This window comes from Tubulanus polymorphus, chromosome 4 (assembly GCF_964204645.1).
Source record: "Tubulanus polymorphus chromosome 4, tnTubPoly1.2, whole genome shotgun sequence".
NCBI classification, from domain to species: domain Eukaryota; kingdom Metazoa; phylum Nemertea; class Palaeonemertea; order Tubulaniformes; family Tubulanidae; genus Tubulanus; species Tubulanus polymorphus.
In genome coordinates, this window is record NC_134028.1 from 23773770 (window position 1) to 23800468 (window position 26699).

The 26699-nt window shown below is 35.6% G+C and overlaps 1 protein-coding gene and 1 long non-coding RNA gene across 2 annotated transcripts; both read left to right on the forward strand.

Moving 5' to 3' along the window:
- The first annotated feature begins 4069 nt into the window (after positions 1-4069).
- Positions 4070-4571, forward strand: LOC141904785 (uncharacterized). The gene is made up of 3 exons (XR_012619205.1): positions 4070-4112; positions 4203-4229; positions 4366-4571. It is a non-coding gene; the product is annotated as an uncharacterized LOC141904785 (long non-coding RNA).
- A 1837-nt stretch (positions 4572-6408) lies between these two features.
- Positions 6409-26624, forward strand: LOC141904481 (uncharacterized). Its single transcript, XM_074793069.1, has 13 exons — positions 6409-6472; positions 6781-7002; positions 7093-7119; positions 13482-13709; positions 14018-14239; positions 14330-14356; positions 21689-21901; positions 22218-22439; positions 22529-22555; positions 25272-25484; positions 25860-26081; positions 26209-26235; positions 26398-26624. The coding sequence occupies exons 1-13, from the start codon at positions 6409-6411 to the stop codon at positions 26622-26624; spliced, it is 1941 nt and encodes a 646-aa protein (XP_074649170.1).
- The last annotated feature ends 75 nt before the right edge of the window (positions 26625-26699 follow it).

Genomic DNA, 26699 nt, shown 5'->3' on the forward strand with positions numbered 1-26699 from the left:
TAATGGGAAAGTTTTAAATAATAATTATGGCTGATCTGATTCCGAGTCACTCCGGCTTTATGGCCTATATTTCATATATTTCAAATATCACAAATGTTATATACATTCATTGAATACAACTTACCAGAATTAATTCACATTTCCAAGCTCCAGATATTCATCTTACAAAACAACGAAAAGAACGAGTCGATATAGTTTAGTTTAGTTTAGTTTATTGCTCCAAAAAAGATATACAATTTTTCCGAGCATAACAAAATAGTATGAATAGTATAAATATAAAAGCTAGCAAATTTATACATATTAATAGCCCTAGCTATAACAACCGTGTAGCAGTCGTAATGTATTTAGATAGACTGTAATACAGGTTTTCATTACTGAGCAATTGCTTGAATTTATAATGATTTGCGCCAATTCTATATATCTGTTAGGTATATACAAAATTCTAAAAGCGTTGAAAAATTCGCACTTCAGTATGAAATGATATTCGTCCCCAATAGTATTCTCGTTACATTTATTACAAACTCGTTCGTTCCGTGGTTTGTTTTCATATCTACCAGTCTCTATTGGTAATTTATGGTTGGAACATCTAAATCTACATAGTGAGATTCTTAAACTTCGTGGTAGTGATGAAAGATATTTTTCTTGTCCCCAATCAGTTTTAAATATTCTATACGTATCTAATTTAGAGGATAGTACCATCGATCCATGCCATGTCTGTTTAAATTGATCTTCCAATCTAAGTTTTACGAGTTCCCCAAGGTAGGGAATATTCGGAAAAGTTTGTTCCAACCATATATTACCAAGACCACAATTCTGTAAGATTGATTTGATACAGGATATCCATTTACTTTGCGAACCATTTAAATGACTATTATAAAGAATGCGGTACATTTTACCAGAGTATGTCTCTTCATGCAGGATCAAGTGTCCCCAAAATTTTACCATACGAACTTTGATACGAATTTCAAATGGAAACCTTCCTGTCTCACCGTATATCATCAAATTTGGTGTTGACCTCTTGAGGCTTAGCAGATATTTACAAAATGTTAAATGAATTTTTTCAATAACATCAAAATTTCCAAAGCCCCACACCTCACAACCAAATGTTAAAATCGATCCAACCATTGCGTCAAAGACTTGGAAAGCAGTATCAAAGTCAAGAGAAAAATGTTGAACTTTCTTAAGAACAAATATAAGCGCCTTCTTTGCGTGTTCACAAATCAGCTTTTTACATTTTGCAAAGTTTCCTGTATAATTAAAAAGCACACCTAAATATTTAAATTCAGATACAGTTTCGATTAATACTCCATCGATATTAAATACGGGTTGTCTAATAGACTTCCTTTTTTTCGAATACAATGGCTTTAGTTTTACTAATATTGATTACTAATTTCCACCTTTTACAATAAGCGACCAACATATCGAGGTTTTTCTGAAGTGCACTTGCACTATCGGCCAATAAGATCGTATCATCTGCGTACAGCAGAACTAGTAGCTGAACCCATAGATCTTCGTTTTCGAAGGGAGATGAAATCCCTTGACAACCACTTTCAATTAATGAAGCCTCAAGGTCATTGACAAATATAGAAAAAAGCACTGGCGATAAATTTTCCCCTTGTCTCAATCCTATGTTACTAAGAAAACAACCTGAGGATTGACCCTGCACGTGAACCATGGATTTGATATGTTTATACATATTATGAATTACGTTTAGGATATTTCCGGTGATACCTGTTGAGATAAGTTTGTGCCACAGTGCCTTTCGCCATATTGTATCAAATGCCTTTTGGTAGTCAATAAAAATACAATAGAGCTTTCGCTTCTTACTAAAAAGGGTGTCAATTACTGAGTGAAGGGTGAAAATGTGATCCAAAATGCTATGATTTTTTCGAAATCCGGCTTGATTTCTATTCAGGAGTTCATTTGATTCAAGAAATTCATGGAGACGATCGTTTAATATACTTGTGAATAACTTACTAATACAACTCAGTAATGTGATTCCCCGATAATTGTCCGGATCACGTGGCTCGCCTTTGTTCTTAAAAATAGGTGTAACTTTACCAATTGTCCAGTTCTCAGGGATAATCCCAGTTTCCAGGACCTTATTAAAGAGATTGACTAAAGTGGGCATTATTATATCTTCAGAGGTTTTAAGGAATTCGTTCAGTATCTCGTCACATCCAGGTGCCTTGTTATTCTTAAGTTTCTTATACTATATGCACTATGCACTGAGCGAAGTTTGTATGAGTCGTGGTGGCAGATAATTATACAACAGTTAGTTGCATGAACAAAGGAATAATTGCCTGATCATGTACACATGGCCCTATAGGCACGAAACTACAATAGCATGATACTTATTAGGCCCAAAGCATTACGTTACTTTGAATTTCCACTATACTCTATGTTTTTATTCAACAAAAAATGTACAAAGACTTCGACTGAATGTTTTGATAGAAATTGAGCCGAAAATACACACAATTCTCATTTTTGAGTTGCATTAGAACTTTGGATTTACTAGTTCTTTTTAAACTGCACAGTCCATTCAGAAACGCCTAGAGTTTAGAAGAGTTTAATTGTTTTTTTAAAGCATTAAAAAGCATTGTTCTTTTTTCTGCCGTCTCTCCATAAAACCTAGTCGATGTCTCAGACTAGCAAATCAAGTTATTCAGTCTCTACATATTATTATCAGTCGATGTCGCAGACTAGCAAATCAAGTTATTCAGTCTCTACATATTATTATCAGTCGATGTCGCAGACTAGCAAATCAAGTTATTCAGTCTCTACATATTATTATCACACGTTAAAGGCGTTCACCACTGATTTTAAACATACGACTTTTTAAATCTTAAAGAACGAATTAAAATAAAGGTTCATTAATTTTAAAAATGCATCCTTGTCGCACACGGTCACCATTTTTTAAATATTGTGATGATACATAGTAAATTGTTTTCAAAGTTAACCCAATTCTAATTTCCAGTCAAAATGTTTTGTATATAACCTACACCACATAGAAAATCAGTTATATTCATCAGCTATACTAATTATTCCCTGTTGCAGGTCTACTTAATTCTTAATTGACAATTGTGACCACATTAGGGTTCTTATAAGAACCCTTATGTCTCGAAGAACCCCAATCTACATTCCATATTGTTGAAACACCTTAAAGCCTCACCAAGAACCCCAAGGTTCTTCGAAGAACCCCCGAAGAACCATTTGTTCTAAGAGTGTATGATCATTTCACGCCGGTAGCCATATTTTTCATACTCTTCTCGCCGGCTAAAGAGAATTTTGAAAAAAATTGTATGTTCACTATTGTCATCGTATGTACAATTTTGCATCTATATTAAATTCAAGCTTTACGAAACGTCGCTTTAAACAAACCGGCAAACCAGAGTACCACCCGTACACATGATAGCTTCGGGTCTGCGGGAAATGCTATTGACGGTAATACTGATACGAGATATCACTCCGGTGGTTGTAGTCACACCGCAGCATCAGTTCCCGGGGCTCCCTGGTGGATGGTTGATTTACAGGCTGTTTACGAAGTCAAGGCTGTTACGTTGTTGAATAGAGATAAAGCTCGTAAGTTATTTGAAATGAAATATGCAAAAATTTCTGAAAATCATGTAATTACATTTAACAGATCACGAGAAAGTTTATACAGCGGTAGAAAGTGTTGAATAATTGCTTAAAACTTTGTTCATTTTGAAAGTGAGGAAAGAAAATAATTGATTTCACTAATAGGGTGAAATCGTTAATAAGGTCCACCAAAAACACATTTATAATTGTTTGTATCATGTCGGATATTCGCATTGTTTTGAATCCGGTACATTAAACTGGCCATAACTAGACTCTATTTGTTAATCGAATATTTCCATAAATTTTTTTAGCCGAGCGACTTGGAAACTTTACGATTATTGTATCTAGGGATAGCGTTACGAGTAATCTAGAACACGTTGACCAGTCCTCCGTCTGCGCGTTTCAAAGTGAACCTATAAAAGCGAGTGAAATGAAACAATTTGACTGTACAATGACCGGACGCTATGTAACTGTCACAAAACCCGAAGGTTCAGCATTGACTCTCTGCGAGGTCTACGTCTGGGCCAGTGACGGTAAAGTATCATTGAATGCAATTGACAAACTGATAGAAAATACATTCAATTCTGACGAGTTTTGTTATAAAAGTGAATCTATTTTTTCAGAGCCTTTGTCGCTGTATTCCACTGAAGGTACATTCAATCTGATATGTTGTAAAAATCTTGTTTCTGTTTTAACGTGGTGCAACATTTTCAAAGTATTTTTGAAATGTTTGTCTCTCGTCAAGTTGCAGGAATAAATCATTCATCATTGGTTTTACTATTTCAGATACGTATGAGATATACACACACGTTGACGTTATTGAACCTGAACCCTACTCTGTAATGGCGAACCCACGTGACGACTGTGTTTTCAAGTGTAACGTGGATAAACGTTGTGAGTCTGCGCTCGTGAAAGACAACTGGTGTAGACTTTATTGCGGTTCCGTTAAAATCAAAAACATCGCTTCATCAAACGGAATATTATACGCGACACTAACACCGACCATATTGTAAATCATTTTGGGAGACTGCTGTTTGCCGGTCAATTCAATCCAATTCAATTATCGATATATTCAGATCCGAAATAATTTTATTGATCCTTGATATTACGTAATTTATATGATATTATTTATTGTCGAAAATGTTAAGCAATGTATATGTTATTTTTCAAGGCGTCAAGAAACTTTCAAGATTTTTCATAACGTTCTCCACTGCATATTAACATAAATGTATACATCATTCGATGACATTTCGCTAAAATGTTGTTTAAAAAGGTGGTAAATTTTCAAGCCAGACTTAAATTTTAAAGTCGAGATCTTCTTACAATTCCTATCGCACTCTAATAATCAGGAAAGGCGCAATTACATTGGTTACAATTTGATTTTTGGGTTTAAAATTAAAAATGAACAACAAAAGAATATGGACACACTAAACTCACAACTGTGGAACTGACTCTGTTGATATTTTCTATTAACACGAACATTTTCGATACTTTATGAAATAAACAATTCCGTCATTGTAACGTATGTAGTTATATTCTAAGGTCCCTTGTTGAGCTCTTACCTCGCGTGCTCAGGAGAAAGTCTTGCGGGTGCATATAGGGTTATTCATTCTGATTCAGTCGAAATGTTGCATTGATCCTGATATTTTTTATCAGTTTAAAACTCTTTACAATCCGCACGTAAGTTACTCGCATATTTTTGGTGCAAAGACGCAAATTCTCGGCTGAGATGGTGTTGGACGCCACCTTGAATATTTTCATACGATCAGAACAACTACAAGAGATGCGAACTGATGAACTGGATCCAGGACCCTACTGGAAAGTTGTTGCATGATTGACGTATTCTAACGTTTAGAGTCTGCTAACTAGGACGCGAAAAAACGACCTTGAATATGAAAAAATGTATGACCTTATCATTAAAGTTTATTTGTCGCCTGGAGATATAAATAATAAAACACTTTTTTGGTAGCGATATCGGTTTCCTTTGAGTAGATCATTTCAGTTATGAAGCCAATCGTTACATGAACAGCTCGAAGCCGTTGGTGTGTCTAGAGGGAAGCGACACAATGTGCGGGAATACAGAAATGTGTATAATTCTTTCATGCACGATAATCGTATACATACAAGGTTTAAGTTAGTACCAGCTGCATGTTCACATTAGATTTCCAAAAAAGATTGCTTATGTAGAAAAAAAATGATGATGATTTTCATTGAATAGATCTATAAATTGCTAGGGCTGGATCCTTCATAGCCATAGAGTGCGCTTAAAATGTATCGATTTATTACCTTTTATGTATGTATAGCTTATGAAAAAATGAGCATCCTATGATCATTTCACGCCGGTAGCCATATTTTTCATACTTTTCTCGCCGACTAAAAAGAATTTTGAAAAAAAATGTATGTTCACTATTGTCATCGTACGGAAGCCCCTAGGTGACATATGAGATAATTTTTTTCATAATTTCGACTTATTAAGTCGAATTTCGACATAATAAGTCGAATTTCGACTTAATAAGTCGAATTTCGACATAATAAGTCGAATTTCGTGTTAATTAAGTCGAATTTCGACTTAATAAGTCGAAATTGTGAAAAAAACTTTCTCGTATGTCACCTAGGGGCTTCCGTATCATCGTATGTACAATTTTGCATCTATATTAAATTCAAGCATTGCGAAACGTCGCTTTAAACAAACCGGCAAACCAGAGTACCACCCGTACAGAAGATAGCTTCGGGTCTGCGGGAAATGCTATTGACGGTAATACTGATACGAGATATTACTCCGGTGGTTGTAGTCACACCGCAGCATCAGTTCCCGGGGCTCCCTGGTGGATGGTTGATTTACAGGCTGTTTACGAAGTCAAGGCTGTTACGTTGTTGAATAGAGATAAAGCTCGTAAGTTATTTGAAATGAAATATGCGAAAATTTCTGAAAATCATGTAATTACATTTAACAGATCACGAGAAAGTTTATACAGCGGTAGAAAGTGTTGAATAATTGCTTAAAACTTTGTTCATTTTGAAAGTGAGGAAAGAAAATAATTGATTTCACTAATAGGGCGAAAACGTTAATAAGGTCCACCAAAAACACATTTATAATTGTTTGTATCATGTCGGATATTCGCATTGTTTTGAATCCGGTACATTAAACGGGCCATAACTAGACTCTATTTGTTAATCGAATATTTCCATAAATTTTTTTAGCCGAGCGACTTGGAAACTTTACGATTATTGTATCTAGGGATAGCGTTACGAGTAATTTAGAACACGTTGACCCGTCCTCCGTCTGCGCGTTTCAAAGTGAACCTATAAAAGCGAGTGAAATGAAACAATTTGACTGTACAATGACCGGACGCTATGTAACTGTCACAAAACCCGAAGGTTCAGAATTGACTCTCTGCGAGGTCTACGTCTGGGCCAGTGACGGTAAAGTATCATTGAATGCAATTGACAAACTGATAGAAAATACATTCAATTCTGACGAGTTTTGTTATAAAAGTGAATTTTTTTTTTCAGAGCCTTTGTCGCTGTATTCCACTGAAGGTACATTCAATCTGATATGTTGTAAAAATCTTGTTTCTGTTTTAACGTGGTGCAACATTTTCAAAGTATTTTTGAAATGTTTGTCTCTCGTCAAGTTGCAGGAATAAATCATTCATCATTGGTTTTGCTATTTCAGATACGTATGAGATATACACACACGTTGACGTTATTGAACCTGAACCCTACTCTGTAATGGCGAACCCACGTGACGACTGTGTTTTCAAGTGTAACGTGGATAAACGTTGCGAGTCTGCGCTCGTGAAAGACAACTGGTGTAGACTTTATTCCAGTTCCGTTAAAATAAAAAATATCGCTTCATCAAACGGAATATTATACACGACACTAACACCGACCATATTGTAAATCATTTTGGGAGACTGTTTGTCGGCCAATTCAATCCAATTCAATTATCGATATATTCAGATCCAAAATAACTTTATTGATCCTTGATATTATGTAATTTATATGATATTATTTATTGTCGAAAATGTTAAGCAATGTATATGTTATTTTTCAAGGCGTCAAGAAACTTTCAAGCTTTTTCATACCGTTCTCCACTGCATATTAACATAAGTGTATACATCATTCGATGACATTTCGCTAGAATGTTGTTTAAAAAGGTGGTTAATTTTCAAGCCAGACTTAAATTTTAAAGTCGAGATCTTCTTACAATTCCTAATCGCGCTCTAATAATCAGGAAAGGCGCAATTACATTGGTTACAATTTGATTTTTGGGTTTAAAATCAAAAATGAACAACAAAAAAATATGGACACACTACAACTCACAACTGTGGAACTGACTCTGTTGCTATTTTCTATTAACACGAACATTTTCTATACTTAAAAATAAACAATTCCGTCATTGTAACGTATGTAGTTATATTCTAAGGTCCCTTGTTGAGCTCTTACCTAGCGTGCTCAGGAGAAAGTCTTGCGGGTGCATATAGGGTTATTCATTCTGATTCAGTCGAAATGTTGCATTGATCCTGATATTTTTATCAGTTTAAAACTCTTTACAATCCGCACGTAAGTTACTCACATATTTTTTCGTGCAAAGACGCAAATTCTCGGCTGAGATGGTGTTGGACGCCACCTTAAATATTTTTCATATGATCAGCACCACAACAAGAGATGCGAACTGATGAACTGGATCCAGGACCCTACAGGAAAGTTGTTGCATGATTGACGTATTCTAACGTTTAGAGTCTGCTAACTAGGACGCTAAAATAACGACCTTGAATATGAAAAAAATTATGACCTTATCATTAGAGATTATTTGTCGCCTGGAGATATAAATAATAAAACACCTTTTTGGTAGCGACATCGGTTTCCTTTGTTAGATCATTTCAGTTAAGAAGCCGTTACATAAACATGTTCGTTACATAAACAGCTCGAAGCCGTTGATGTGTCTAGGGAAGCGACACAATGAGCGGGAATACAGAAATGTGTATAATTCTTTCATGCACGATAATCGTATACATACAAGGTTTAAGTAAGTACCAGCTGCATGTTCACATTAGATTTCCAAAAAAGATTGTTTTTGTAGAAAAAAAAATGATGATGAAATTTGCATTGCATAGATCTATAAATTGCAAGGGCTGGATCCTTCATAGCCATAAAGTGCGCTTAAAATGTATCGACTTATTACCTTTTATGTATGTATAGCTTATGAAAAAATGAGCATCCTACACTCTTAGAACAAAGGGTTCTACCGTAGAACCTTTAGGGGTTCTTGGGCTTGCCTCCCAGGGAGAACCCCTGAAGGTTCTTCAAAGAACCTTTTTTGTAGGGTTCCTTGAAGAACCCCTGGTAAAGGTTCTTTGAAGAACCATTTCGTATAAAGGGTTCTTGTTAGAACCCTTTCAATATTGTCAAATGGTTCTTGACAGGGTTCTTGGGAGAACCATTTAAAGGTAATTTATTTTTAGGGTTCCTCATTCATTTTTTGACTGCTCAATCTGTTCATGATTTGTCCATCCTCTGTTATGTTTGACTGCTCCCTTAATCCTCATGTGGATAAAAAAACTGATGATAAGAATCGCATAAAATTAACATCATATAAACCTTTTTTATTATAAAATCTCATGAATTGAAATATTAATGATAAATATATTTACAATAAATGATACAAAAATAGTTTCACTAATTGGTTACATGTACAATAAGATTGAAAGATGGAGAATTTTTTTCATTGCGCTAATCGCTTGGTATCTTAAATCGGTTGGGATTTTTTCGACACTAAGTCTAAAACATAATGTTTCGAGAATATCAAAGTTTTTTAAAAGTTAGTGGTATAAGATGTAAGATGATATGCTAAACGTATAATAGGCCGACTTATGGCAGGCCACTCCGCTTATTAAGAATCTGTCCACTTTCAATTAACTATAAGCCATCTTCTTACATATGTTTGTTTCAACGCGCTGCCACCCTCGCAACCTTTCAACCGCAGCGTCCGGATTATAGTCGTATATTTCCTGAAATATAAATAACATTGAGAACAATTAATGGTGTAATAAAATCGATTATGTTTTGCAATAATGCACACTGCAAGTAAATCTAAACACTTTCTTGTATTACATGCATAAGTTCCAAATACATTTATCAGTAGAAAAGACAAACGGTTAAAGTTAACAGTGGGATTAGATTCAGAAAAAATACAAACCTTTTTAATGGTTTTCAGGTCTTTCGCATCCTCTCTCAAAATCCCTGGTAATACGTGAAGCTCTGCTGTTCTCATCATATCTGAAAACCAGTAAATATGTAGATTGAAAATGATTATCTTCTATCAAAATACAGTCAGACAGTAAAGGCTCATTGAGTCAAGATTTACTAACCTGTTTCTGCAATTTCGCTGCTTCGAAGGAAGGAAGCGACACGATTGCCATATGTACAGACTTCGTACATTTCTATAATTCTTTCCGCCATAGGTCCGAGATTGGAAAAACATCTTTTGCACCGCGGTCTCACAATATGGTCAACTTCCATGGAACAATTTCTATAATACAAAAGTAATGGGAAAGTTTTAAATAATAATTATGGCTGATCTGATTCCGAGTCACTCCGGCTTTATGGCCTATATTTCATATATTTCAAATATCACAAATGTTATATACATTCATTGAATACAACTTACCAGAATTAATTCACATTTCCAAGCTTCAGATATTCATCTTACAAAACAACGAAAAGAACGAGTCGATATAGTTTAGTTTAGTTTAGTTTATTGCTCCAAAAAAGATATACAATTTTTCCGAGCATAACAAAATAGTATGAATAGTATAAATATAAAAGCTAGCAAATTTATACATATTAATAGCCCTAGCTATAACAACCGTGTAGCAGTCGTAATGTATTTAGATAGACTGTAATACAGGTTTTCATTACTGAGCAATTGCTTGAATTTATAATGATTTGCGCCAATTCTATATATCTGTTAGGTATATACAAAATTCTAAAAGCGTTGAAAAATTCGCACTTCAGTATGAAATGATATTCGTCCCCAATAGTATTCTCGTTACATTTATTACAAACTCGTTCGTTCCGTGGTTTGTTTTCATATCTACCAGTCTCTATTGGTAATTTATGGTTGGAACATCTAAATCTACATAGTGAGATTCTTAAACTTCGTGGTAGTGATGAAAGATATTTTTCTTGTCCCCAATCAGTTTTAAATATTCTATACGTATCTAATTTAGAGGATAGTACCATCGATCCATGCCATGTCTGTTTAAATTGATCTTCCAATCTAAGTTTTACGAGTTCCCCAAGGTAGGGAATATTCGGAAAAGTTTGTTCCAACCATATATTACCAAGACCACAATTCTGTAAGATTGATTTGATACAGGATATCCATTTACTTTGCGAACCATTTAAATGACTATTATAAAGAATGCGGTACATTTTACCAGAGTATGTCTCTTCATGCAGGATCAAGTGTCCCCAAAATTTTACCATACGAACTTTGATACGAATTTCAAATGGAAACCTTCCTGTCTCACCGTATATCATCAAATTTGGTGTTGACCTCTTGAGGCTTAGCAGATATTTACAAAATGTTAAATGAATTTTTTCAATAACATCAAAATTTCCAAAGCCCCACACCTCACAACCAAATGTTAAAATCGATCCAACCATTGCGTCAAAGACTTGGAAAGCAGTATCAAAGTCAAGAGAAAAATGTTGAACTTTCTTAAGAACAAATATAAGCGCCTTCTTTGCGTGTTCACAAATCAGCTTTTTACATTTTGCAAAGTTTCCTGTATAATTAAAAAGCACACCTAAATATTTAAATTCAGATACAGTTTCGATTAATACTCCATCGATATTAAATACGGGTTGTCTAATAGACTTCCTTTTTTCGAATACAATGGCTTTAGTTTTACTAATATTGATTACTAATTTCCACCTTTTACAATAAGCGACCAACATATCGAGGTTTTTCTGAAGTGCACTTGCACTATCGGCCAATAAGATCGTATCATCTGCGTACAGCAGAACTAGTAGCTGAACCCATAGATCTTCGTTTTCGAAGGGAGATGAAATCCCTTGACAACCACTTTCAATTAATGAAGCCTCAAGGTCATTGACAAATATAGAAAAAAGCACTGGCGATAAATTTTCCCCTTGTCTCAATCCTATGTTACTAAGAAAACAACCTGAGGATTGACCCTGCACGTGAACCATGGATTTGATATGTTTATACATATTATGAATTACGTTTAGGATATTTCCGGTGATACCTGTTGAGATAAGTTTGTGCCACAGTGCCTTTCGCCATATTGTATCAAATGCCTTTTGGTAGTCAATAAAAATACAATAGAGCTTTCGCTTCTTACTAAAAAGGGTGTCAATTACTGAGTGAAGGGTGAAAATGTGATCCAAAATGCTATGATTTTTTCGAAATCCGGCTTGATTTCTATTCAGGAGTTCATTTGATTCAAGAAATTCATGGAGACGATCGTTTAATATACTTGTGAATAACTTACTAATACAACTCAGTAATGTGATTCCCCGATAATTGTCCGGATCACGTGGCTCGCCTTTGTTCTTAAAAATAGGTGTAACTTTACCAATTGTCCAGTTCTCAGGGATAATCCCAGTTTCCAGGACCTTATTAAAGAGATTGACTAAAGTGGGCATTATTATATCTTCAGAGGTTTTAAGGAATTCGTTCAGTATCTCGTCACATCCAGGTGCCTTGTTATTCTTAAGTTTCTTATACTATATGCACTATGCACTGAGCGAAGTTTGTATGAGTCGTGGTGGCAGATAATTATACAACAGTTAGTTGCATGAACAAAGGAATAATTGCCTGATCATGTACACATGGCCCTATAGGCACGAAACTACAATAGCATGATACTTATTAGGCCCAAAGCATTACGTTACTTTGAATTTCCACTATACTCTATGTTTTTATTCAACAAAAAATGTACAAAGACTTCGACTGAATGTTTTGATAGAAATTGAGCCGAAAATACACACAATTCTCATTTTTGAGTTGCATTAGAACTTTGAATTTACTAGTTCTTTTTAAACTGCACAGTCCATTCAGAAACGCCTAGAGTTTAGAAGAGTTTAATTGTTTTTTTAAAGCATTAAAAAGCATTGTTCTTTTTTCTGCCGTCTCTCCATAAAACCTAGTCGATGTCTCAGACTAGCAAATCAAGTTATTCAGTCTCTACATATTATTATCAGTCGATGTCGCAGACTAGCAAATCAAGTTATTCAGTCTCTACATATTATTATCAGTCGATGTCGCAGACTAGCAAATCAAGTTATTCAGTCTCTACATATTATTATCACACGTTAAAGGCGTTCACCACTGATTTTAAACATACGACTTTTTAAATCTTAAAGAACGAATTAAAATAAAGGTTCATTAATTTTAAAAATGCATCCTTGTCGCACACGGTCACCATTTTTTAAATATTGTGATGATACATAGTAAATTGTTTTCAAAGTTAACCCAATTCTAATTTCCAGTCAAAATGTTTTGTATATAACCTACACCACATAGAAAATCAGTTATATTCATCAGCTATACTAATTATTCCCTGTTGCAGGTCTACTTAATTCTTAATTGACAATTGTGACCACATTAGGGTTCTTAGAAGAACCCTTATGTCTCGAAGAACCCCAATCTACATTCCATATCGTTGAAACACCTTAAAGCCTCACCAAGAACCCCAAGGTTCTTCGAAGAACCCCCGAAGAACCATTTGTTCTAAGAGTGTATGATCATTTCACGCCGGTAGCCATATTTTTCATACTCTTCTCGCCGGCTAAAGAGAATTTTGAAAAAAATTGTATGTTCACTATTGTCATCGTATGTACAATTTTGCATCTATATTAAATTCAAGCTTTACGAAACGTCGCTTTAAACAAACCGGCAAACCAGAGTACCACCCGTACACATGATAGCTTCGGGTCTGCGGGAAATGCTATTGACGGTAATACTGATACGAGATATCACTCCGGTGGTTGTAGTCACACCGCAGCATCAGTTCCCGGGGCTCCCTGGTGGATGGTTGATTTACAGGCTGTTTACGAAGTCAAGGCTGTTACGTTGTTGAATAGAGATAAAGCTCGTAAGTTATTTGAAATGAAATATGCAAAAATTTCTGAAAATCATTTAATTACATTTAACAGATCACGAGAAAGTTTATACAGCGGTAGAAAGTGTTGAATAATTGCTTAAAACTTTGTTCATTTTGAAAGTGAGGAAAGAAAATAATTGATTTCACTAATAGGGCGAAATCGTTAATAAGGTCCACCAAAAACACATTTATAATTGTTTGTATCATGTCGGATATTCGCATTGTTTTGAATCCGGTACATTAAACGGGCCATAACTAGACTCTATTTGTTAATCGAATATTTCCATAAATTTTTTTAGCCGAGCGACTTGGAAACTTTACGATTATTGTATCTAGGGATAGCGTTACGAGTAATCTAGAACACGTTGACCAGTCCTCCGTCTGCGCGTTTCAAAGTGAACCTATAAAAGCGAGTGAAATGAAACAATTTGACTGTACAATGACCGGACGCTATGTAACTGTCACAAAACCCGAAGGTTCAGAATTGACTCTCTGCGAGGTCTACGTCTGGGCCAGTGACGGTAAAGTATCATTGAATGCAATTGACAAACTGATAGAAAATACATTCAATTCTGACGAGTTTTGTTATAAAAATGAATCTATTTTTTCAGAGCCTTTGTCGCTGTATTCCACTGAAGGTACATTCAATCTGATATGTTGTAAAAATCTTGTTTCTGTTTTAACGTGGTGCAACATTTTCAAAGTATTTTTGAAATGTTTGTCTCTCGTCAAGTTGCAGGAATAAATCATTCATCATTGGTTTTACTATTTCAGATACGTATGAGATATACACACACGTTGACGTTATTGAACCTGAACCCTACTCTGTAATGGCGAACCCACGTGACGACTGTGTTTTCAAGTGTAACGTGGATAAACGTTGTGAGTCTGCGCTCGTGAAAGACAACTGGTGTAGACTTTATTGCGGTTCCGTTAAAATCAAAAACATCGCTTCATCAAACGGAATATTATACGCGACACTAACACCGACCATATTGTAAATCATTTTGGGAGACTGTTTGCCGGTCAATTCAATCCAATTCAATTATCGATATATTCAGATCCGAAATAATTTTATTGATCCTTGATATTACGTAATTTATATGATATTATTTATTGTCGAAAATGTTAAGCAATGTATATGTTATTTTTCAAGGCGTCAAGAAACTTTCAAGATTTTTCATAACGTTCTCCACTGCATATTAACATAAATGTATACATCATTCGATGACATTTCGCTAAAATGTTGTTTAAAAAGGTGGTAAATTTTCAAGCCAGACTTAAATTTTAAAGTCGAGATCTTCTTACAATTGCTATCGCACTCTAATAATCAGGAAAGGCGCAATTACATTGGTTACAATTTGATTTTTGGGTTTAAAATTAAAAATGAACAACAAAAGAATATGGACACACTAAACTCACAACTGTGGAACTGACTCTGTTGCTATTTTCTATTAACACGAACATTTTCTATACTTTATGAAATAAACAATTCCGTCATTGTAACGTATGTAGTTATATTCTAAGGTCCCTTGTTGAGCTCTTACCTAGCGTGCTCAGGAGAAAGTCTTGCGGGTGCATATAGGGTTATTCATTCTGATTCAGTCGAAATGTTGCATTGATCCTGATATTTTTATCAGTTTAAAACTCTTTACAATCCGCACGTAAGTTACTCGCATATTTTTGGTGCAAAGACGCAAATTCTCGGCTGAGATGGTGTTGGACGCCACCTTGAATATTTTCATACGATCAGAACAACTACAAGAGATGCGAACTGATGAACTGGATCCAGGACCCTACTGGAAAGTTGTTGCATGATTGACGTATTCTAACGTTTAGAGTCTGCTAACTAGGACGCGAAAAAACGACCTTGAATATGAAAAAATGTATGACCTTATCATTAAAGTTTATTTGTCGCCTGGAGATATAAATAATAAAACACTTTTTTGGTAGCGATATCGGTTTCCTTTGAGTAGATAATTTCAGTTATGAAGGCAATCGTTACATAAACAGCTCGAAGCCGTTGGTGTGTCTAGAGGGAAGTGACACAATGAGCGGGAATACAGAAATGTGTATAATTCTTTCATGCACGATAATCGTATACATACAAGGTTTAAGTTAGTACCATCTGCATGTTCACATTAGATTTCCAAAAAAGATTGCTTATGTAGAAAAAAAATGATGATGATTTTCATTGAATAGATCTATAAATTGCTAGGGCTGGATCCTTCATAGCCATAGAGTGCGCTTAAAATGTATCGATTTATTACCTTTTATGTATGTATAGCACCGTAGATATTTAACTAAATTTAGTCTAAATTAACAGAGCATTTTTAGGTCTAGTTATGAATTCTATTTCTTATTTTACAAATATTGTCTTATTTTCATCGATGTTACTAAGGGGGCAGGATGGCAATCAGTTTTGGAGTGTCGGACTGTTTGTTTGTTTTAGAAATGTACTTGAAGTGTCAGTCAGTTTGTATTGTTTTGATAACTGCCTTCTGGTCTCTGCCACCCTTGGTGTCTTATGTAATAGTATCCTGGTGGAAAATTTGTTGAAAGAAATCAGAGATTCGAGTTGTAGCTTTTGAGCGGGTTGGATGTCCAGCCTAGTCTCTCCGATATATCCAAGAAAATAAAGTGAAATTTAAGTTAAGTTTGAGTTTGAAGTTTTAAGAACGCTTTCTCGTCGTTGCTTCCTGATCGTCGACTTAAGGATTTTTTACGTAGTTACCCTGGGCTTGCGAGGCGGAAATCTAAGGGTGCTATAATTGGTGGAGGACCCGGGCACGATAAACGAAAAACCTAGGTATCCGTCCTCGAGCTAAAGTGAGTGCTGAACTATCTGTCGCTAAGTTCCCGAGCTTCAAGATGACAATACGTTGGAATTCACATCCGGAATGGAGGCAAAAAGGACATCGAACTGACGCGCACTGTTACGGTAAATCAATCAAAATTGTGTGTAATCTTTGTTCTGGAATCGGACATTACGCTAGATTTTGTCCAGTTCAATTCTCAAAATTTCCCAGAAGAGAAACAAGATTTATTCGTCGGAAATCCGAAAAACAACGAAATCGGGACAAAATACGTATGGACAATTACAATCGTTGGAAAGAATCGCGTTTTGAAGTCAGCCAGTTAGAACAGAAAATTCATAGCTTGGAAAATCAGCTTCGTGTCACGAATGAAAAACTGAAATCTGTTGAATATCGAAATTCGGAACTATCGTGTCAGATATCATCAACAAATCGTGATCAACCGTCAGACTTTTGGCATGATGCGCTTGAGGATCCATGGCTCCGAGACGTAAGCGTTCAAACTCAACTCGAAGTTTCGGATAAAGATATTTGCGTTCAATGCGATTTATTGCCATTTGAAAAGACTTTCTGTGATGCCAGTTCTCAGTGCACCATTGAAAATACCGTTTTAAACGTTGCGCCGTGGTTAGAAACTTCAAATTCGCAAACAGCCAAAAAGGAAAATTTTACTCGAAATATGATCACAGAAAATAACCGGCTAAAATTCGAAAACCAAGAGCTCGAAAAGAAATACACTGGAATGTGCGTTCGTATTCCTGCGCTCGAACAACAAGTTTATCGCTCGATGCAGATCATGAGCACTTTAAATCTCTGTCCCAACAGTACAGATTCTGGGACAGCGCGCCTACCGTCTGAAAGCGTCAGAAAATCGAAGAAAAGACGCTCAAAACGGCTATAGAAAATAAATGTATTTAGTGGAGTTCTTGTGTTTTGCTCACGTCCGCTAGCACAATGAAGAAATTATTTAGTACATAGTTGAATTTATTTGCCAATATCATATGTATGAAAACTAACTATTAATTGCTTAGTACACGTCTACGAGCATGATTAATGTTAATTGAGATCGATTGGAAAAAGAATGACAATGTAAGATTAGACTAGCTGTATGTCACAGCAGCTAAAAAGAGAATTATATGAATATTAAAATATGTGGGATTGATAGGAAGTTAAATTTGATGATATGAATATATACACAAGAGTTGCGGTAAAAATAAAAGTATATACGTAATGATCGAAATAAAAGGATTATTCAGTATACGTCTGCTGATTCCCTTTCTGCATCACATAAGAAGAAAAGAATGATTTATTTTAAAACCTAGGATAGACTATGTGTCATTTATGTAATTTCATTGTTTTTGTATTGTCACGTAATTGATCTGAACGTTTTGTGTCTTCTTTAAGTATTTGTATTCGCAGATATTCCATTTTAGCATAATGTAACCATTTTAGCATATATATATCATTCATCAATGGTGGTGGGTTTAGTACATTTCATCTACAAAAAAAAACCTTTTTAATAACTTACAGTCATTCCGTGCTATAGGGACGACTGGTAACCCTACCCTTTTAAAATGATTGTATTGTTAATTTTTAAGGAATAATCTAGAAAGCAAAATCATATATATCATATTATGAAATACATCTTTACTGCTTCTACCATAGTTAATTTCCTCAAACAACGTAAATGTGTTTGTTCATTGTATTCTAATTGTAACTCAAATAAGTTAAATTGCACAAACACAGAGCATTTTATACATATTCTATTAATCATCAGTTTATAATGATATACCAATAAGAATGTATTTTTACATAATGTACTCAACTTTTGCATTACATGCAAAAGTTGAAGGAGAAGCAATGGGAGAATATAGCACCGTAGATATTTAACTAAATTTAGTCTAAATTAACAGAGCATTTTTAGGTCTAGTTATGAATTCTATTTCTTATTTTACAAATATTGTCTTATTTTCATCGATGTTACTAAGGGGGCAGGATGACAATCAGTTTTGGAGTGTCGGACTGTTTGTTTGTTTTAGAAATGTACTTGAAGTGTCAGTCAGTTTGTATTGTTTTGATAACTGCCTTCTGGTCTCTGCCACCCTTGGTGTCTTATGTAATAGTATCCTGGTGGAAAATTTGTTGAAAGAAATCAGAGATTCGAGTTGTAGCTTTTGAGCGGGTTGGATGTCCAGCCTAGTCTCTCCGATATATCCAAGAAAATAAAGTGAAATTTAAGTTAAGTTTGAGTTTGAAGTTTTAAGAACGCTTTCTCGTCGTTGCTTCCTGATCGTCGACTTAAGGATTTTTTACGTAGTTACCCTGGGCTTGCGAGGCGGAAATCTCAGGGTGCTACATATGTATAGCTTATGAAAAAATGAGCATCCTATGATCATTTCACGCCGGTAGCCATATTTTTCATACTTTTCTCGCCGACTAAAGAGAATTTTGAAAAAAATTGTATGTTCACTATTGTCATCGTATGTACAATTTTGCATCTATATTAAATTCAAGCTTTACGAAACGTCGCTTTAAACAAACCGGCAAACCAGAGTACCACCCGTACAGAAGATAGCTTCGCGTCTGCGGGAAATGCTATTGACGGTAATACTGATACGAGATATTACTCCGGAATTGTAGTCACACCGCAGCATCAGTTCCCGGGGCTCTCTGGTGGATGGTTGATTTACAGGCTGTTTACGAAGTCAAGGCTTGTTGGATAGAGAGAAAGCTCGTAAGTTATTTGAAATGAAATATGGAAAAAATTTCTGAAAATCATAGGCGTTTTTACGAGCATCTGATTTTTGCGATTTGGCGATTTGATTTCCAAGATGGCGGCACCGGGTAGTTCATAACGATACAATTTTTTCTCAACGTCGCCATATTTATGTCATGTGATTAGCCAAATCCATCGACATTTTTACGAACGTTCGATTCGATCGCACGATCGGAGCAAATCGTTCACGAAATCGATCGCAAAAATCGGATGCTCGTAAAAACACGACATTTAACAGATCACGAGAAAGTTTATACAGCGGTAGGAAGTGTTGAATAATTGCTTAGAACTTTGTTTACTATGAAAGTGAGGAAAGAAAATAATTGATTTCACTAATAGGGCGAAAACGTTAATTGGGTCCACCGAAACACATTTATAATTGTTTGTATCATGTCGGATATTCGCATTGTTTTGATTCCGGTTCATTAAACTGGCCATAACTAAACTCCATTTGTTAATCGAATATTTCCATAAGATTTTTTAGCCGAGCGACTTGGAAACTCTACGATTATTGTCTAGGGAGCGTTACGAGTAATTTAGAACACGTTGACCCGTCCTCCGTCTGCGCGTTTCAAAGTAAATCTATGAAAGCGAGTGAAATGAAAGAATTTGACTGTACAATAACTGGACGCTATGTAACTGTCACAAAACCCGAAGGTTCAGCTGTGACTCTGTGTGAGGTCTACGTCTGGGCCAGTGACGGTAAAGTATCATTGAATGCAATAGACAAACTGATAGAAAATATATAATTTTGATGGGTTTCGTTATAAAAGTGAATCTCTTTTTTCAGGGCCTTTGTCGCTGTATTCCACTGAAGGTTCATTCAATCTGATATGTTGCAAAAATCTTGTGCAACATTTTCAATGTTTTTTTGAAGTGTTTGTCTCTCGCCAAGTTGCAGGAATGAATCATTCATCATTGGTTTTGCTATTTCAGATACGTATGAGATATACACACACGTTGACGTTATTGAACCTGAACCTTGCTATGTAATGGCGAACCCACGTGACGACTGTGTTTTCAAGTGTAACGTGGATAAACGTTGCGAGTCTGCGCTCGTGAAAGACAACTGGTGTAGACTTTATTCCAGTTCCGTTAAAATAAAAAATATCGCTTCATCAAACGGAATATTATACACGACACTAACACCGATTATATTGTAAATCATTTTGGGAGATCGTGTGTAAAACGACTGTTGATCTTAAGATAAAATATATATGTAGGGATACCTTGTAAAGATTATGAAGCACGTGTCTGAGTGATACATTCTGTTTTATTCGCGTGTGTATAATGAAACAAGTTCGTTTTTTTTTATTACGGCACTTATTAAATAACCAGGACTTAATTTCATTAGTTCTTTGGTTGCAATTTGATTTTAGGGTTACAACTTGGAAATGAACTTATTAAACTATGCGTCCAAGCTTTAACTAACAAACCGTGGAACTGGATAATTGACTTGCCACCTGAAATGACGACACGTTTGTGTTTGAAGATATTAATAATTTAACACTTTTTGATAGCAATATCGGCTACCATAACGCGAGAAATATCAGTCCAGCAGCAATATCTGCCTATCGTCACTGAACTCAGCAGTAGTTGATGTGAATAGAGGCGACACAATGAGCCGAAAGATGATAAGTTATATTTTACCATTCACATTAATCGTTGTATACATTCAAGGTTTAAGTAAGTACCGAAGCGAAGCTCTGTGTTGTGATGTGATTTTTCTTTCGAAAAAAAATCTGTTTTCTTTAGAAAAAGATGGCGATGAAATTTGTATTGAATAAAATGTACTTGAGACATATTTTGCAACTTGAAGAAAACTAGATGCTTGATCGCCATTTGATAAGATATTTGTTACGGAAAGTGTACACCCTAACCGCCCGGTATTCGTACATCTCTTTGACCTCAGTTGTTTATATTTGAATACCGATAACGCCTGCCTCTTGTCAGTTTCGCTTGCCCGGTAAGTGCGAGATTTCTGATGCCGATGATTGTCGTGTATTATGTATAATTTATGTAACTAATTATGAATTTATATTCGTACTTTGATAATCCAAATAAATCAAATCAAATTGCCCGGTAAGTGCGAGATTTCTGATGCCGATGATTGTCGTGTATTATGTATAATTTATGTAACTAATTATGAATTTATATTTGTACTTTGATAATCCAAATAAATCAAATCAAATCAAATTGTTTTCCACCCAACGCAAATTTCTTAATTTTCTATATCTCTTGACTGCAAATTGGTTTATGATATTGCGCGGCTTTCGGCTGTGATATAACATATTATTGCATTTGCAGCACGCTTGGTCTCCATCAGTGTTTCAATTTTCTGCTGCAACTTTGTATGATTCTGTTTTGTTCATTTCAAGCCTTACGTAATGTCGCTTTGAATAGACCGGCATATCAAAGTACCACCTATGCAGATGCGGGAAGGGCTGTTGATGGTAATAACAATACTCGGTTCGGCGATGGTAGTTGTAGTTGCACCAAACCATCTCGCAAATTTATCTGGTGGATGGTTGATTTACAGGCTGTTTATGAAGTTAAGGCTGTTACGTTGCTGAATAGAGGAGATTGTTGTGGTATGTAATCTGATATAAAATTCTGCAGACATAATTTTAACTGAGTAAATAATGCTCAGAATAATGACAGTGCGATAAAGTAAGTGCTAAAAAAGGCTTCAGATTTGCACAGAGATTCACTTTCAATTAGGGAAATGGTCGCAGTCATGTTTTTTTGTCGTTTGTGTTTCGTATGAGTTAAATCAAAACGGTCGATGTGGATGTTTTATTCAGTTTGATTTAAATCTATCGTCAAAATGAATCAACTATTTGCGTTGCATAGCAAAAATAGTTAGTGATAATAAATAATCATTGTGGATTCTATTTTTGTCTACAGCCCAGCGACTCGAGAACTTTAAGATTATTGTATCTAGAGAAAACGTCACGAGTAATCTAGAACACGTTGACCCGTCCTCCGTCTGCGCGTTTCAAAGTGAATCTATGAAAGCGAGTGAAAAGAAACAATTTGACTGTACAATAACCGGACGCTATGTAACTGTCACAAAACCCGAAGGTTCAGCATTGACTCTCTGCGAGGTCTACGTCTGGGCCAATGACGGTAAAGTATCATTGAATGCAATAGACAAACTGATAGAAAATATACAATTTTGATGGGTTTCGTTATAAAAGTGAATCTCTTTTTTTCAGGGCCTTTGTCGATGTATTCCACTGAAGGTACATTCAATCTGATATGTTGTAAAAATCTTGTTTCTGTTTTAACATGGTGCAACATTTTCAATGTATTTTTGAAGTGTCTCTCGTCAAGTTGCAGGAATAAATCATTCATCTTTGATTTTGCTATTTCAGATACGTATGAGATATACACACACGTTGACGTTATTGAACCTGAACCTTATTCTGTAATGGCGAACCCACGTGACGACTGTGTTTTCAAGTGTAACGTCGATAAACGTTGCGAGTCTGCGCTCGTGAAAGACAAATGGTGTAGACTTTATTCCAGTTCCGTTATAATCAAAAACATCGCTACACCAAACGGAATATTATACACCACACTTACACCGACCATATTGTAAATCATTTTGGGAGACTGCTGTTTGCCGGTCAATTCAATCCAATTCAATTATCGATATATTCAGATCCAAAATAACTTTATTGATCCTTGATATTATATAATTTATATGATATTATTTATTGTCGAAAATGTTAAGCAATGTATATGTTATTTTTCAAGGCGTCAAGAAACTTTCAAGCTTTTTTATACCGTGCTCCACTGCATATTAACATCGCTTCATCAAACGGAATATTATACACGACACTAACACCGATCATCTTGTAAATCATTTTGGGAGATCGCGTGTAAAACGACTGTTGATCTTAAGATAAAAGATATATGTAGGGATTCCTTGTAAAGATAATGAAGCCCGTGTCTGAGTGATACATCTGAGTGATACATTGTGTTTTATCCGCGGGTGTATAATGAAACAAGTCCGTTGTTTTTATTACCGCACTTATTAAATAACCAGGACTTAATTTCATTAGTTCTTTGGTTGCAATTTGATTTTAGGGTTACAACTTGGAAATGAACTTATTAAACTATGCGTCCAAGCTTTAACTAACAACGGTGGAACTGGATCATTTTGTTATTGTATTCTAACACGAATTTCTGTACCTTGTAAAAAAAAATCATCATTACGTAAATCATAACATAGTGTTTTAATATCAAAGTTACCCACGTACGTGAGCAGTTACCTAGCTCGTTCGGAGGAAAGTCTGAAGATGTAAATGATTATGGATAGCGGGGTAGGATTGTTCATTCTTATTCAGTGAAAATGTTTAGATTGCTCATTATTTTTGGACGCGCTGTATCAGCCATGTTCAACTCTGTACAACACCCACGTACGTAAAGGTTGCGTATTTTCGAAATGTTCAAATTTTCGGCTTTGAAAATGACCTTGAAATATGAAATAAATGATTACACAATTAGTGTTTAAAAGTGCAAAAAGTGCATTTGTACCGCAGCAATCTATTCTTCCTTGCCACTATAGAAATGACGTCTCACTTGTGTTTGAAAATATTAATAATTTAACACTTTTTGATAGCAATATCGGCTACCATAACGCGAGAAATATCAGTCCAGCAGCAATATCTGTCTGGATCGTCACTGAACTCAGCAGTAGTTGATGTGAATAGAGGCGACACAATGAGCCGAAAGATGATAAGTTATATTTTACCATTCACATTAATCGTCGTATACATTCAAGGTTTAAGTAAGTACCGCGGCGAAGCTCTGTGTTGTGATGTGATTTTTCTTTCGAAAAAAATCTGTTTTCTTTAGAAAAAGATGGCGATGAAATTTGTATTGAATAAAATGTACTTGAGACATATTTTGCAACTTGAAGAAAACTGGATGCTTGATCGCCATTTGATAAGATATTTGTTACGGAAAGTGTACACCCTATAACGTTCGGTATTCGTACATCTCTTTGACCTCAGTTGTTTATATTTGAATTCCGATAACGCCTGCCTCTTGCAGGGCCGTCGGAACAGGGGCGGCCAAAGCCATCCACTTTTTTGCTTAACACAAATTTTTTCAAAAGCACGCTGTACCGCGTAGCAGCTCGTCGTTCTCTGTACTAAGTGGTTGGCTCCCGACTTCTCATCCTTCTGTGAATGAGACAGTGAAATGGCCCCAAAACGCATCTCCGGCGATTGAATTTTCAAAATTTTTCTAGTGGAGGGCCTCCAGACCACCCTTTAGAAATAAGCCTCGCCACTGAAAAATTCCTTCCGACGGCTCTGCGTCAGTTTCGCCTTCCCAAATCGTGTGAGATTTCTGATGCCGATTTGCTGAATATTTTGATGTTCACATTTGTGACATCTTCCACAGACTTTATGAAAGATCTATAGTAATTTAGTGTACTTAGAAATTCCTGATCCTCTGCCCTGAAAATGGATTTAAATATTTGATCTGTTTTTGGAAACTCGGAAATAGAAATATTGTTTAATCAATTCGCTGTATCCTTTTAATATCCAATCAGCATTGTTCTATCATTCACAATTTTCTTGTTTTCATATGTATTTGTGATTGAACGTCTGCTCCAGGACCTCGGCTTCACGATCATAGAATACAATACATATAATGATTTACGAGGTCCTGATGATTGTCGTGTATTATGTATAATTTATGTAACTAATTATGAATTTTTATTTGTACTTTGATAATCCAAATAAATCAAATCAAATCAAATTGTTTTCCACCCAACGTGAATTTCTTAATTTTCTATATCTCTTGACTGCAAATCGGTTTATTGATATTGCGCGGCTTTCGGCTGTGATATAACATATTATCGCATCTGCAGCACGCTTGGTATTCTTTAGTGTTTCAATTTTCTGATGCAACTTTGTATGATTATGTTTTGTTCATTTCAAGCCTTACGTAATGTCGCTTTGAATAGACCGGCATATCAAAGTACCACCTTTGCCGATGCGGGAGGGGCTGTTGATGGTAATACCAATACTCGGTTCGGCGCTGGTAGTTGTAGTAGCACCGAAGGGTCTCCCAGATTTATCTGGTGGATGGTTGATTTACAGGCTGTTTATGAAGTTAAGGCTGTCACGTTGCTGAATAGAGGAGATTGTTGTGGTATGTAATCTGATATGAAATTCTGCACACATAATTTTTACTGATTAAATAATGCTCAGAAAAAATGACAGTGCGATAAAGTGAGTAAGTACTAGAAATAGCTTCAGATTTGCACACAGATTCCCAAAAACTTAACTGCACTTTCAATTAGGGAATTGGTGAACCGGTAACAACGACTGGTATTCAGACTAGGAAATGGTCGCAGTCATGTTTTTGACGTCTGTGTTTATTATGAGTTAATTCAAAAAGGTCGATGTGGATGTTTTATTCGGTTTGATTTAAATCTATCGTCAAAATGAATCAACTATTTGCGTTGCATAGACAAAATAGTTAGCGATAATAAATAATCATTGTAGATTCAATTTTTGTCTACAGCCGAGCGACTCGGGAACTTTAAGATTATTGTATCTAGAGAAAACGTTACGAGTAATTTAGAACACGTTGACCCGTCCTCCGTCTGCGCGTTTCAAAGTGAATCTATGAAAGCGAGTGAAATGGAAGAATTTGACTGTACAATAACTGGACGCTATGTAACTGTCACAAAACCCGAAGGTTCAGCTGTGGCTCTCTGTGAGGTCTACGTCTGGGCCAGCGATGGTAAAACATCCTATTATGCTATATGTATTGCGTAATGAGATAAAAAATGCATCTTCATCAAGAAATGCGATTCGGGTATTCTCTAATTCGTTTTTCGTTTCAAAAGTGAATTTCTTTTTGTTTTCAGAACCGTCGTCGCTGTATTCCGCTGAAGGTATATCAAATCGTTATTTTGTTTAGAAAAAATCTTGTTTCTTTTTGAATATGATTCGTGGATGAGCCTTGTTTAACCTTGTGTAGAATAAATACGAGGCGAATAAAATAGAACTTCAGGTTAACCGAGTCAAAAATCCATTTATCGTTTTTACTTTTTCAGATACGTATGAGATATACACACACGTTGACGTTATTGAACCTGAACCTTACTCTGTAATGGCGAACCCACGTGACGACTGTGTTTTCAAGTGTAACGTCGATAAACGTTGCGAGTCTGCGCTCGTGAAAGACAAATGGTGTAGACTTTATTCCAGTTCCGTTAAAATCAAAAACATCGCTTTATCAAACGGAATATTATACACGACACTAACACCGACCATATTGTAAATGATTTTGGGAGATCGTGTGTGTAAAACGACTGTTGATCTGCAAACAACGATAAGTAGGGATTCCTGACAAAGA

Coding starts and splice junctions, on each gene's coding strand:
- LOC141904481 (XM_074793069.1), top strand. CDS start 6,409: ATGGTTGATTTACAGGCTGTTTACGAAGTCAAGGCTGTTACGTTGTTG. Junction 6,473..6,780: donor GTTGAATAGAGATAAAGCTC/GTAAGTTATTTG, acceptor AAATTTTTTTAG/CCGAGCGACTTGGAAACTTT. Junction 21,902..22,217: donor GAATAGAGGAGATTGTTGTG/GTATGTAATCTG, acceptor TTTTGTCTACAG/CCCAGCGACTCGAGAACTTT.